This window comes from Tiliqua scincoides, chromosome 7 (assembly GCF_035046505.1).
Source record: "Tiliqua scincoides isolate rTilSci1 chromosome 7, rTilSci1.hap2, whole genome shotgun sequence".
Taxonomy (NCBI): domain Eukaryota; kingdom Metazoa; phylum Chordata; class Lepidosauria; order Squamata; family Scincidae; genus Tiliqua; species Tiliqua scincoides.
The window spans coordinates 24,827,907-24,840,392 of record NC_089827.1 but is presented as its reverse complement, the minus strand read 5'-3'; the positions used below and the strand labels follow the sequence as shown (position 1 = coordinate 24,840,392).

General features: G+C 45.0%; 1 protein-coding gene across 3 annotated transcripts in view; it reads left to right on the top strand.

Annotated features, from left to right (window-relative positions):
- Positions 1–12,486, top strand: part of PHTF2 (putative homeodomain transcription factor 2) — a 114,537-nt gene that overhangs the window by 20,874 nt on the left and 81,177 nt on the right. For all 3 annotated transcript variants that reach the window (XM_066633099.1, XM_066633097.1, XM_066633098.1), the window contains exon 2: positions 6,498–6,577. In XM_066633099.1, the coding sequence (XP_066489196.1) occupies positions 6,533–6,577 (45 nt within the window). In that variant the 5' untranslated portion in view covers positions 6,498–6,532. The remainder of the gene's footprint in view (positions 1–6,497; positions 6,578–12,486) is intronic.

Sequence of the window (12,486 nt, the reverse complement as noted above, 5' to 3'; positions counted from 1 at the left end):
GTGTTTTTCTTGTTTGTTGTGTTTTGTTTGATAAAATACATTAAAATCAAGTTTTACATTCTATAAGCCTCCTTGGTTACTTGGGGACAGGCAAAGCAGAAATATTTTAAAATAAGTAGATGCATTAGGCACCATAAATCACTTTGATAAGGGTTAAATAATCTGAGAAGTTATAAACTTGTGTTACATTCATCTAACGATTATAAACGATTATAAATGATTGCTAACATTGCTAAGTTATAAACTTGTCTGTTACATTCATCTACGATTTGGGATTCCCAAATGATTGCTGCCTGGGCATTTTATAGTTGATTTTCAGCAAGTGAACGGTAACAACTATGACAGTACCTCATAGAGATGTTTTGAAGGCACAGTTTAAAAAGTGGCTTGCTTCTTCAAATTTTCAGAGCATCAAAATAAGCTTTCATAGTACACGCAGTTCTTTTTCTTTACGTAAAAATTATTTCCGGTCCCACCAAACTGTAATAAATAACCGACACTAGGGTGCCCTGTTTAATTTCTCTAACAATTTAAAACTATTAATTCTTTACAGCTGGGACTACAGCATTAGGATTAGGAATGTAATTAGGCACTTGCCTGTTATCTTAGTCAAGTCAAAAATTTACTACAGGCAACGGATCATGCTGCAGCTTCTAAGGAAAGCACTATAGCACTCCACTGTTTTTGGTCTGGCAAATTCTGGGAGCATCTACAGTCCACCACTGGGTAATGCTGGTGTCCTATTTCTGCTGTTTATACAGTCCCATCCCATCCAGTCTCCCCCCCCCCCCCCCGCATGTCCACACCCAGGCTGGAAGCAGTCCATTCCATTTTGGTTCTCTTTCCCTTCACCAGTATTGTCATCAAGAACAGAAGGCGGAGAGGTACTGTCATTGGCACAGCCCAATGTAAATGAATTTCAGTGCTAATGATTACCAGTCCCAGAAGATGCGAGGTAGCTGTGGGAGCTGCAGTCTCAGTAGTACTGAACAATAGAAACAGAATCCAGAGTTATCTGTCCTGGTCCATGTAAATGGAACAATTTTTTTTTAAATTGAGAGTCCCCTGGGGACATTTGCTACTAACATTTACAAAAAAGTTGTCAGACTCATGGGATGTGGGATGTAAATTAAAAAAATTTTCTGAATATGAAATTTAAATTCAGCACATTTCAATATTTTTGCTTTGGTTAAATTGCCATAGGTTTATTTAGATATGTATGCCTTACCTTTAGCCCCCCAAATGACCCACATTTGTGTGTGTGCAGTTACTGAACTGAAGGGGAGAATTTGGCTGTGTAGACTGAATGGCATCTGAGAGATGTTACACTTGAGCACATACACTCTTATTCCCTACTGCAAAATGGTAACAGACATGGTTCTCTTTATTATTTAGAGGTAGAGCTGTGTGGAGAAGCATTGTGTGCATGTGTTGGAATTTACACTAGGCATATATTCACTTCAGATACATCTACTACCACCAGTAAAATTCTAACCTGTTTGGCAACTAGGTCAATGTCAGTGATGATTTTGTGTGTGTACTGTATTTTTCTTTTTTACAGTCACTGTGTTTGTGCTTGAGCCTAGTCCAGGGGTCGGCAACCTTAAACACTCAAAGAGCCATTTGGACCCATTTTCCGGAGGAAAAAAAACCTCAGGAGCCACAAAACCCTTTTGAAGTCTAAAATGAAAATACTGCATATATAGTTTTTTTTACCTTTATGCTCTTATAGGTCCCATTTTTATAATGTAGCCCCCTCTTGTAGCTTTTAGTTAGTTTTGGCATACATTCTTGTCCTGTGTTTTCAGACGCCTGGTCCTCTATGGTGTTTTGCCTGATTCCAAGGCCATTCTCTGCCTGGAGAATTATGCCTACTTTAAGCAAATTAGCTCCCCTTCTTTCCCCCAACAAAAGACCCTGGTTCTGCCCTGCAGTCCTGCTGGACCCCACCTCCAGGGTAGCTCACCTGTTCAACCTGCAGAGGTCCTCTCTCTTGCCAGCAGCCTCCCACCACTACAGCAGACCCTGGGTCCTCAGCATAAGAACATAAGAACAGCCCCACTGGATCAGGCAATAGGCCCATCTAGTCCAGCTTCTTGTATCTCACAGCGGCCCACCAAATGCCCCAGGGAGCACACCAGATAACAAGAGACCTCATCCTGGTGCCCTCCCTTGCTTCTGGCCTTCTGACATAGCCCATTTCTGAAATCAGGAGGTTGCGCATACACATCATGGCTTGTACCCCGTAATGGATTTTTCCTCCAGAAACTTGTCCAATCCCCTTTTAAAGGTGTCTAGGCTAGACATCATCACCACATCCTGTGGCAAGAAGTTCCACAGACCGACCACACACTGAGTAAAGAAATATTTTCTTTTGTCTGTCCTAACTCGCCCAACACTCAATTTTAGTGGATGTCCCCTGGTTCTGGTATTATGTGAGAGTGTAAAGAGCATCTCCCTATCCACTCTGTCCATCTCCTGCATAATTTTGTATGTCTCAATCATGTCCCCTCTCAGGCGTACCTACAGCACCCGGTATTCCCAGGCGGTCTCCCATCCAAGTACTAACCAGGCCTGACTCTGCTTAGCTTCTGAGATCAGACGAGATCGGGTCTTGGGCACAGCAGCCACACACCAAACTCCAGTGTCTCCAGCAGTCCATTAGTCACAAAGTCAGTCAGAGCATCCAGGGCAGAGTCCAAAGTCAGTAAGCCAAGTCATAGTCCAAGATCAGATTCCAAAGTAAGTCAGTCAAATCAGTCAGAGTATCCAAGTCAAAGTCAATAAGCCCAGTCAGTCTCCTCTCCTACCTCCAACCTGCACTCCTTCTACAACCCACACCCCCTTCCTCAGGTGCTCCTTATATCCCTGAGGGCCCTATTGCCTTCAAGTGGCTGCAGCTGTGCAGCACACTCTGCTGGATGCCCAGGCCTTACCCTTAAAGGGGCCACTGCTGACACCACATCTACCTCCTCACCAGATCTTCCAGGCTTCCAATACATAAGGCGGTTATGAAATCTACTTATCTTACATGGATACTAAAGAACTCCCCCCACCTTCCAGAGGCACCCTGCTGGAAGGAAAAAAGGACACAGACCCCAGAGGTGGGGAAGAGAAGAAGGGGGGCCAGCCACAGGCCAGCTTCTGCCCTGCCTGCCCTCCCTCTCTCAGGTTACAACCCTCTCCACACTATCCTGGGAGTAAGCCCCATTGGCTTAAAGGTCAAACAGACCTACCTTGGAGGGGGGAAGGGGAAGAACCACAGGCCAGCTTTTGCCCTGCCTGCCTGCCCACCCTCACCCAGGCTGCAACCTTCTCCACACTATCCTGGGAGTAAGCCCCATTGACTACAATGGGACTTCTGAGCAGACAAGTTGGTTTGAGCTCTCAGGCTGCAGTCTTCTCCACACTTTTCTGGGAGAAAGCCTAACAGACTACTTGTGAGTAGACCTGCATAGGAGGGGGCTGAGGCTGCAGCCCTCCACACCTTCCTGGGAGGAAGCCCCACTGACTACAGCAGGGCTTACTTGTGAGTAGACCTGCACAGGAGGAGGCTGAGGATACAGCCCTCCACACCTTCCTGGGAGTAGCCCAGGGACTACATCAGGGCTTACTCTGGAACAGACGGGCTCCCACTCACCCGGCCTTGCACTTGGCCTTGAGCAGGCTTCAAGGCTGCCATCCCAGGCGCCCTTTCCTGGGAGTAAGCTTCATCCTATGTAATGGGGCTTACAACTGAGTAGACACGCATAGGAGCAGGCTCCATGGCTGCAATCCCAGGCACCCTTTCCTGGGAGCAAGCTTTATCCACTGTAATGGGGCTTACTACTGAGTAGACACACAGGATGTCTCCTCTACTGTGGAGGAAAAGCCTTTCCTTGCACTGAGTGGGGACCTGCTCAGGGAAAGTCTGGCTGCAAGGGCTTGCAATGGCTGAGGAGGAAGGCGGCTCAGGATTGGCTGGTGGTCAGCCAGGGCCCTGAGCCATTCCAACAGAAAAAGCCAGGAGCCTGCTGGATGCTGATTGGCTGAGCCTGCTGGAGAGTTGGGGAAGGGAAAAACAGGGACCTTAAGCCTGCAGAGCGGCAAAATTGAAAAGGGAAACCAATGCGGGGCAGGTGGGGGTGAAGGGAGAGGAGGGCAGTGAGCTCAGGCGGTGGAGGGAAGCAGCCCACCCTCCCAACACAGGTGCCTCCTGTCACACTCTTTGCCACTTTCACCTGGAGGAGCCGCAGCAGACAGCTGAAAGAGCCGCATGTGGCTCTAGAAACGCAGGTTGCCGACCCCTGGCCTAGTCCTTCAAACCCATAATCCGTCCCACCAGCTTTTACTTTAACTGCTCAGTTGCAAACCTGTGATCCCCTTGCCTTCTACCACAAGCACTTTAACCCATTTTTGCCCTGCCCAAAGGTATACACATTTGGTCCCTGTTGCATATATGCAATGTTGGGTAGAAATGGCTTAACACTTCTCCCTCTCCAACTATTTCAAATCCAACTCTCCGCCCAGGGCAGCTTCACAGATTGGAAGCTGGAAGAATTCTGGAAGAATTTCAACATATTAGCTAATCTCTGAGATAAGGAGATTCTTTCAAGATTCTAACAAGTTCTTTGAAGCAATTCTCACACATTCACAGTTTCATAAACTTAAAGTTTTATTATTAAAGTAAGCAGATAAGATATCGAAGTCCCTCTTCCTTCAAATGAAGCAATCACAAGAGGGCTTTTCGCATAGATACATAATAGCAAAGGCAGCAAAGAAAATAATCAACATCTAAATTTCTACAGTTCTATGCTTATTGAACTCTAGATCCACTTGGTGCTCTTATCAGCAGTTCCAAGCTCTTATCTTGCTCCTGGTTGCAAGGCTAGGTGTTTCCCTACAAAAGCCATGGATGGGCAAGTCAGACTTTACTCAAGTCAAGTCATGAGTCTCTGTCCCCATGACTCAACAATGAGTCATAACAGGGCACTTTCCTCCTCTGCTTCCCTGCATCTTTTCCCCCCTGGGCTTTTCCATCCAATTCCAAGGCAAGCACCCCCTTCGGCTGCCCTCCCTCAGCCAAAGAAACAAATCAGACCAACCATCCTTTGTCCAATGATCATTGGTTCCTTCAGAAATGGGCAAAAGAGCCTGCTCCTGCCTTCCCCCTCCTGCTCGATGCAAAAGCAAACATATTAACCCTTCCCTGGCCCCGGCTGGAACTTCCCTGCTGCTTACCAGGTCTGAATGATGGCCCCACAAGGTCTTTCATGTAGCAAAAAAAGCAAGCAAGCACACTCAGACACAGGCAGGCTCGAGTCTGCGTGTGTAGAGATAGAGTGCTGAGTCAGTGGGCTTAGACTCGAGTCAGTGCCATGAGTCAGCGAGAAATACTGATTTTTTGCAACTCAGACTCAAATTCCCATCCCTAGCAAAATCCCGCTCTGACTTAAACATGGTATGTTACTTAAAAATATCTGTTCATATTAGAGCAGGGGTGTCCAAAGTTTTTGGCAGGAGGGCCACATCGTCTATTTGGCACTATGTTGGGGGCTGGGGGGGGGAAGAATTAATTTACATTTAAAATTTGAATAAATTTACATAAGTTTACATAAATGAATATATTAAAGATGAACTTATATGAATGAATGAAGGTCTTGCAATAGCTCAAGGCCTATAAAAGGCCTTGCACAAAGCAAGGCTAGCCTTTCCTTTGCTGTCGCTACTGCATCACAGAATCACAGAAGTGAAACAGCAAGCAGTGGAGGGGGCCCTCATCCCACAGCTCACGCGAGATGTCAAACAGTCACCCTCACGCTGAGAGCAGTTGCTTTGGGCCTGTGTGGGCTCCAACAAATCTCAGGAGGGCCAGAGGCTCATTGGAGACTGGGGGTTCCCTGAGGGCCGCATTGAGAGGCCTCGAGGGCCACAAGTGGCCCCAGGGCCAGGGTTTGGACACCCCTGTATTAGAGGATGCCACATAAGGTTCACCTTAACCCTTGCAAACCTTTCTCTGCTCTCCCAAGGTCCCTGATTCCTGTATTACTTACAGTCATTGAAGTTACCTAGGCAACTTCCGTGACACTTACCTGTGTTTCTGTGCAGAGATGCTGGTAGGAGAAGCTAGGCCATTTAGATTAATTCAGAATGAAAAAGGAAGCAGAAAGGCAGTGGATGTCTACTTCTGGATTAGGAGTATGTCAGTCATGGGAGGGGGAAGATTAATCCTAGCCCCTGTAGATCTAGGGAGCATGGCATCTGCATTCCTGCCATTCTTATAAGATTGATTCTATAATTATATAAAAAGATAAGGCTACCATTTACACAAGGGTATTCTTGGCTAGGGAGTGTCTGACAATATTTTAACTTGGTCAAATAACAAGTTGTCATTTGGCAGTGTTTGATCTGTCAATTGAATAGTGTCCTAACCTTAAAGTAGAATGTGATGTTTATGTACTTTTATTTAACCTTTAGATATGACAGTAAAGCTGTACCTCTCTCTTTTTTTTTTGCAGCCTAAAATGACTACTGCATAAGTGCCATAGTATAAATGGCGTCCAAAGTAACAGATGCTATAGTTTGGTACCAGAAGAAGGTAAGCTTTTTTAGATAAAATATTTATGATGTAAAATGTTTGGTTTGGTTATTAGCTAACATTTAGTTCTTGTATTTTTTACTGCCATACCTCTAAGGAACTGTGGCTGGAGTACATGGTTTCTTCCCTCTTTTTGTCCTCAAAGCAGTCCTGTGAAGCTGAGAGATAACCCAAGATCACCTAGAAAGCTTCATGGCTAAGTGGTGATTTGATCTTCCAGGTTTAAGTCCAACTCCCAAACCACTATACCATTCTGGCTCTCACCAGGATGGAGATTTATTGGAAGTTATTCTTGAACAATGCTTGATAATCATTGTTTATTTATTTACCACTTTCTCTTATTTCCAGTGTTACAGCAGAGTCTATAAGTTTACATCCCCCACTGCAATGTGGCCTATATTTTCTGTTGCAGCTTCAGAGACTGGGAGGTCTGAGAGCAAGAGTGCAAAGGGAGAAGGAGCTAACCCAAGGTTTTAGCTGTTATGTTATTGGGGTATTGAGTGGAAATATTTTTCTGCCTCAGGGTTGGTTCAAAAGACAGGAGCAGTTCCTGTGGACATTTCTTATACTCTAATTACCTAGAGCAGTGGTTCCCAAACTTTTCAGCGCCACAATCCACCTCGCCCAATGTGGTAGATTGTGATGTGATGCTCCTGATAGCTCCACAAAGCCTTAGTGGGAAGCCCTGGAGGCCTCTTCCAGGCCGGGCGAGTTCAGCAACCCACTCTGTTGGCCTCTGCAGGCATCAGAGTGACCTATAGAAGTGATTGGAAGTTGTGTCTGCAAACCAGAAGTCACTTCTAGTCACTTCTCTGGGCCATTTGAAGACCAATAGAGTGGATCGCCAGCTCATTGTGACCTGGAAGAGGCTTCTGTAACCTCCCATTAAGTTTTTGTGGGGATACCAGGAGTATCGGGGAGAGATCACACGGGCTTGCAACTTGCCAGTAGGTTGAAACCCACAGTTTGGGAAATGCTGACCTAGAGACTTCCCCTGAAGAAAATCTCCAGTTCAATCTTTGGCATCTCTGTTAAAGAATTTCAAATATCAGGTTTGGAAAGACCTTTGTCTTGAGATTCTGGAGTGCTGTTGTCATTCAGAGGTAGACAGGACTGGGTTAGGAGGACCAGTAGTCTCTCTGTGTATGGAGGTGTCCTATGCTTGCCACATGTGTCCAGGGAAGCAGTGGCGTCACTAGGGTTCGCATCACTCAGTCACCCCCCCCATGCAGTGGGTGGGGCAGTACCCCAGGTGGTGGGTGTGGTGATGTACCATCACTCCGCCCCCACTGATTTTTTGGCTGTACCTTTTGATAGAACAAAGATCTAACACATTCTGCATGAAATTATGCATTGATTGATATATAATATGATGGTATTATTCCTCCAAACTGTGATTTTGGTCACTAGTGGTGTCACCCCCCCCCCCCGGGTGTCAACTTACTAACACCGTATTGCAGCAGTTCTCAAACTTTTAGCATTGGGACCCACTTTTTAGAATGACAATTTGTCCAAGACCCACCAGAAGTGATGTCATGGTGGAAGTGACATCATCAGGCAAATTAAAATCAATAATAAAGTAAAACAATTAAATAAGCAGAAGTCAGCCCTGTTCCACCAAGTGAGTTTCCTCTGTAGGCTGCCTGCAATAACACCCCCCTCCAAAATCAGTAAGGTTTTCAGCCCTACCCAGTGCCCAGTTCAATTTAAGAACTGCTGTTTAAACCAGATCATTGTCAGGATCCACCTGGCTTTGCAAGTCTCAGAAAAATTCACCTTATCGGCTGAAGCCTCTGTTTTGATCCTTTTTAGTGGGGGCGGGCTGCCTTCTGGAGCATTTGTTGAGCTCCAGTTCCATCAGATCAGAACCACTCTGGTTGCTTCACATTCCCCTTTGCCTGGCCTGACCACCAGCCAAGGCACGTTTGCTTACTCATGAGTAAATGCGACAGTGAGGCTTAGTTTCACTTTCCATAGGGCTCAATACATTCGTCTGCTTGGAAGGAGGGACTTCCTTCTCAGGTGTTTTTGGGGGTTACCTTCGTTGAATCAGGACCATTTTGGTGTCGTTGGATTCTTCTCAGCCTGCCCTTTTTGACGGACTAAGGCAAGTTCGCCTACTAAACGCGCAATAATGTTCAGTTTCACGTTCCATAGGACTCCATGCATTTTTTGTTCTCCAGTTTTTTGGCCATATCTTTTGATAGAAAGGAGATATTTCACTCTGGTTTTTTGCATTGCATTCAGCTCCAAATTCCGCATCCAACGGTATATAATTTGATGGGGTTACTCCTAACCACCACAATTTTAGCATGTCACCCCCGTGTGCGTTACCCCCCTGTGCATGTCACTCAGTGCGGCCGGCACCCCCCTAGCAACGCCATTGCAGGGAAGTGACTACTTGTAAACCTGGGATTATCATTCAGTATGTTGTCCTTCAGAGCAGGGATCTCTAAACCTTATGGCTGACCAAAGGGTTGCATCAAATATCTGGCACAGTGTCGAAGACTGGAAAAAAAAAATTAAATATAAAATTTAAATACATTAGAGATAGATCTTAGATGAAATGAATGAATGAGCTCAAGTGTCCAGGATTTCTCCAAGCACCAGCACAGCCCAAGAAATAAAGCACACACTTAAATGAACTCCCATTTCCCCACCCCAAGATCAGAACTCTGATTGTGTTTGATCAGTTGGGCCAGAGGCTCTCAGAAGATCAGAGGCTGGCTGCAGGCCGGATAGAAGCTCTCTGCAGGCCACACCTCGCCCCCAGGCTGGGGTTTAGAAACCCCTGCTTTAAAGTATGATACTGCACCCTTGCAAATAAATATTGTAGATGCAGCTATCTACTCCATTCCCTTTGCCACCTTCTTCTTTGGTGTAGTCATGTTGGCTTGTGAGCTCTCTCTTTTCCTTCAGTGGAGCTGAGGGAAAGCATATCTAACAGTGTGAATTCTGCATCAGATCAGTCTGTTAAATTCAGTGGGAATTGGCTGAGCATTGCAGTATATCATCTTCTTTATCTATATGCACAGATCTCTCTTACCACAAAGTAGGCATTCAGCCAACTGAGGCAGTCTGATCTGTCAGGGCTCCCCATTTCAGTGGCTTGCTAAATTTGAGTAGAAGATTTATTGTTTACTGCAATTAAATCCAAATATGTGTACTTGAAATAACAGCATCTTCTTCCTCATTTACTCTGCCACCACTCCCTTCCCCTTCCTCTTTTATCTCTGTTCTAAATTGTAAGTCTCTCATGTAGAAACCTGTCCTGTCTACGTGCAGTAGGTACATGCCTAGTGTACCATGCAGATGGTGCTATATAATAATTGAGCTGGAGGAAGAAGGGAGGAGATGGTCAGTCATGAGTTTGCTTCATTGGAGATGAAATAGGGCAAGAATGTATTTGTTTTCCAGGTCTGCAACCATTGTGCTAAAGCAGGGGACTCAAACTTTTAGGGATGAGGATCACATTAGATTTTTTAAGGGGCTTCAGTGGCTGAAGATAATAAATGTGTATGTATTCATGTTAAATGTACATTTATACTAGCATAGCAGTGGCAGTAGATCTGTGGGTGTTGGATGCAGTGGACAAAGAAAAGGAAAAGTCATAGAGCAGCATACATATAGTGCACATGCCACACACTATGTATATGAATGCAACGCTTTGTGTAGTAAAGATGTGGTGAAGGCCACCATCTTGGCTGGCTTTAAAAGAGGATTGGACAAATGTATGGAGAAGGACAAGTCTATCAGTGGCTACTAGCCAGTATGGATATGTGTAACATCCAAGTTCAGCAACAGGAGAAAATCTTCCAGGTATTTCTAACTGAAGGAAATTGCTCTAAATTGGTAGGACTTTCAGGGATTTTGCAGAATATCAGGGAGGAGGGAGGAAAGGGAGGCTTATAATGACTCCTGTGAGGGAAGCAACAGTGGAGTGGGGGGGGGGGCGTAAAAAGGAGCAGGGCATGCAGGCATTTCTACCTCAAAAGCATCCTGTTTCACTCCTACCACCTAAGATGGGTCATGCATTACATCCTCTGTTTTTAATTTTGCTAGGATTTGTTACAGCCTGGTTGGGCTGAGCCATGTAAAAAGATTTACCTGCCCAGTAACAAATCTGTTGAAAAAAATCCCAGTCCATGATTCTGTTCTAGCTTCCTAGGATCAATTTTCCCTTGTCCCTTATCTTGCTGCTGCTTATTTTGTTCCCCATCTTGCTTCCTCCTTTTCTCTCTTTTCTGAGTTTTTTCTCCACTTCCCTTTCTGTGTCTAACTCACCTTTGCTTTGTTTTTCTCTTCTTCCCTCATTAACCTCCTTGCATTCTTATGTCTGTGCCTTTTGCATTTCATGTGCTTGGTCTGACTTCTCCCACAAAAACTGAGCTGGCTTTGTTGCTTCCCTTATCTGTGGCACCAAGCAAAGAGTCAGCTGCATGCTGGATAAATGAGTGCTGTGTGCCAGATCCAATCTCCATAGTGGTTTGGAGTCCCCTGAGTAGGAAGTAATAGCAGATTCATCACATCAGAGAGCTGGCGAAAAACACTGAAGAGCAATATGTAAACTTGTTGAAGTCTGTATTCCAAAATTACTTTGGTGTTCTGTCTATAACAAAGCAAATGTTAAAAGCAGAAAACTAGAAGGTAAAGTAAGAAGAACATTGGTGGAGGCCCCTAGCTTTGGCAAGAGTGATAGAAAACGCCTAAAGCTACTTGTAAAACTGTTGTGGGCTTCTTCCTTCATGCCACGGGGAATCTTCCTGGAAGCAAAGTACATCATACAGGTAACATACCTCATTGTCAGGCAGGAAGGTTTGCTGACTGAGGGGAAAACAGAATATTCTCTGAACCCAATTCACTATCATCGTTGATTTCTAATAAGGGCTGATCATAATGTAAGCCCACCTTCATTGTCAGGTGAGATTGGGTTTAGAGCGTTGGGTTTAGAGCGTCAGGTGAGATTGGGTTTAGAGATTGGGTTTAAACTTGGGTTTAGAGTTCTCGGGCGTTTTAGACCGGGACCCACTTTTCATGATGATAATCTGTCTGGGACCCACTGGAAGTGATGTCATTAACCTGGAAGTGATGTCATGCTAATGCCGGAAGTAATATCATTAAGCAGGAAGTGACATCACTTCCAGGTTCTCACCTAATACATGAAGTCTGGGGTTTCATAGAGAGGAGATGAGGGCTTGTATTATTACAAACATTTTGCTAATATGAAGGGTACAATTTATTATTGCCAAGGGATATGCAAGTGAAAAAGGTTGGCAACCACTGCAGGAGAACCATGAATCAAATCCACCTTTAAGGTGTCTGGTGTGTTAAGCCAGAAGCTCTACATACAACATACAACCCATAACACATAACTGAGAGTGTGCAATTCAATTCACAGCAGAGAGATGCAGCTGCATATATTTGCAATCCTTTTTACTCAGAAGTAGACCCACTGCTTTCCATGGGTGTTATTTTTAAGTAATGCTGCATTGAATTGTAGCCTGGGAATTGTTGCTTCAAATGGAAAGGGGATCCCATCCTGGTGTTGAAAAAAAAGACCTCTGCCAAATGAAAAGCCTTTGCAAAAGGGAATCGGGTTGTAGCAGCAAAAGGGAACGGAGGGGAATAAAAGGTTAACTTTGGCTGAAATGTCACAGGAAAGTAACTATAGCAACTAACCAGCTGCCTAAGCTTAGGGAAGAAAGGAAACTGTTCAGACTTGAAAGGCTCTGCCCTCTGATTGACCCGGAGATAAGGCGAAGTGAGAATTGGAGCTTGATTACTTTGCAAAAATTTCAGGCACTATACCTGAGTATCTACGGCAGGGGTGCCCAATAGGTCGATCGTGATCGACCTGTCGATCCCGAGGGCAAAATGAGTAGATTGCCAAGTCAAAAATGTGTGAGCAC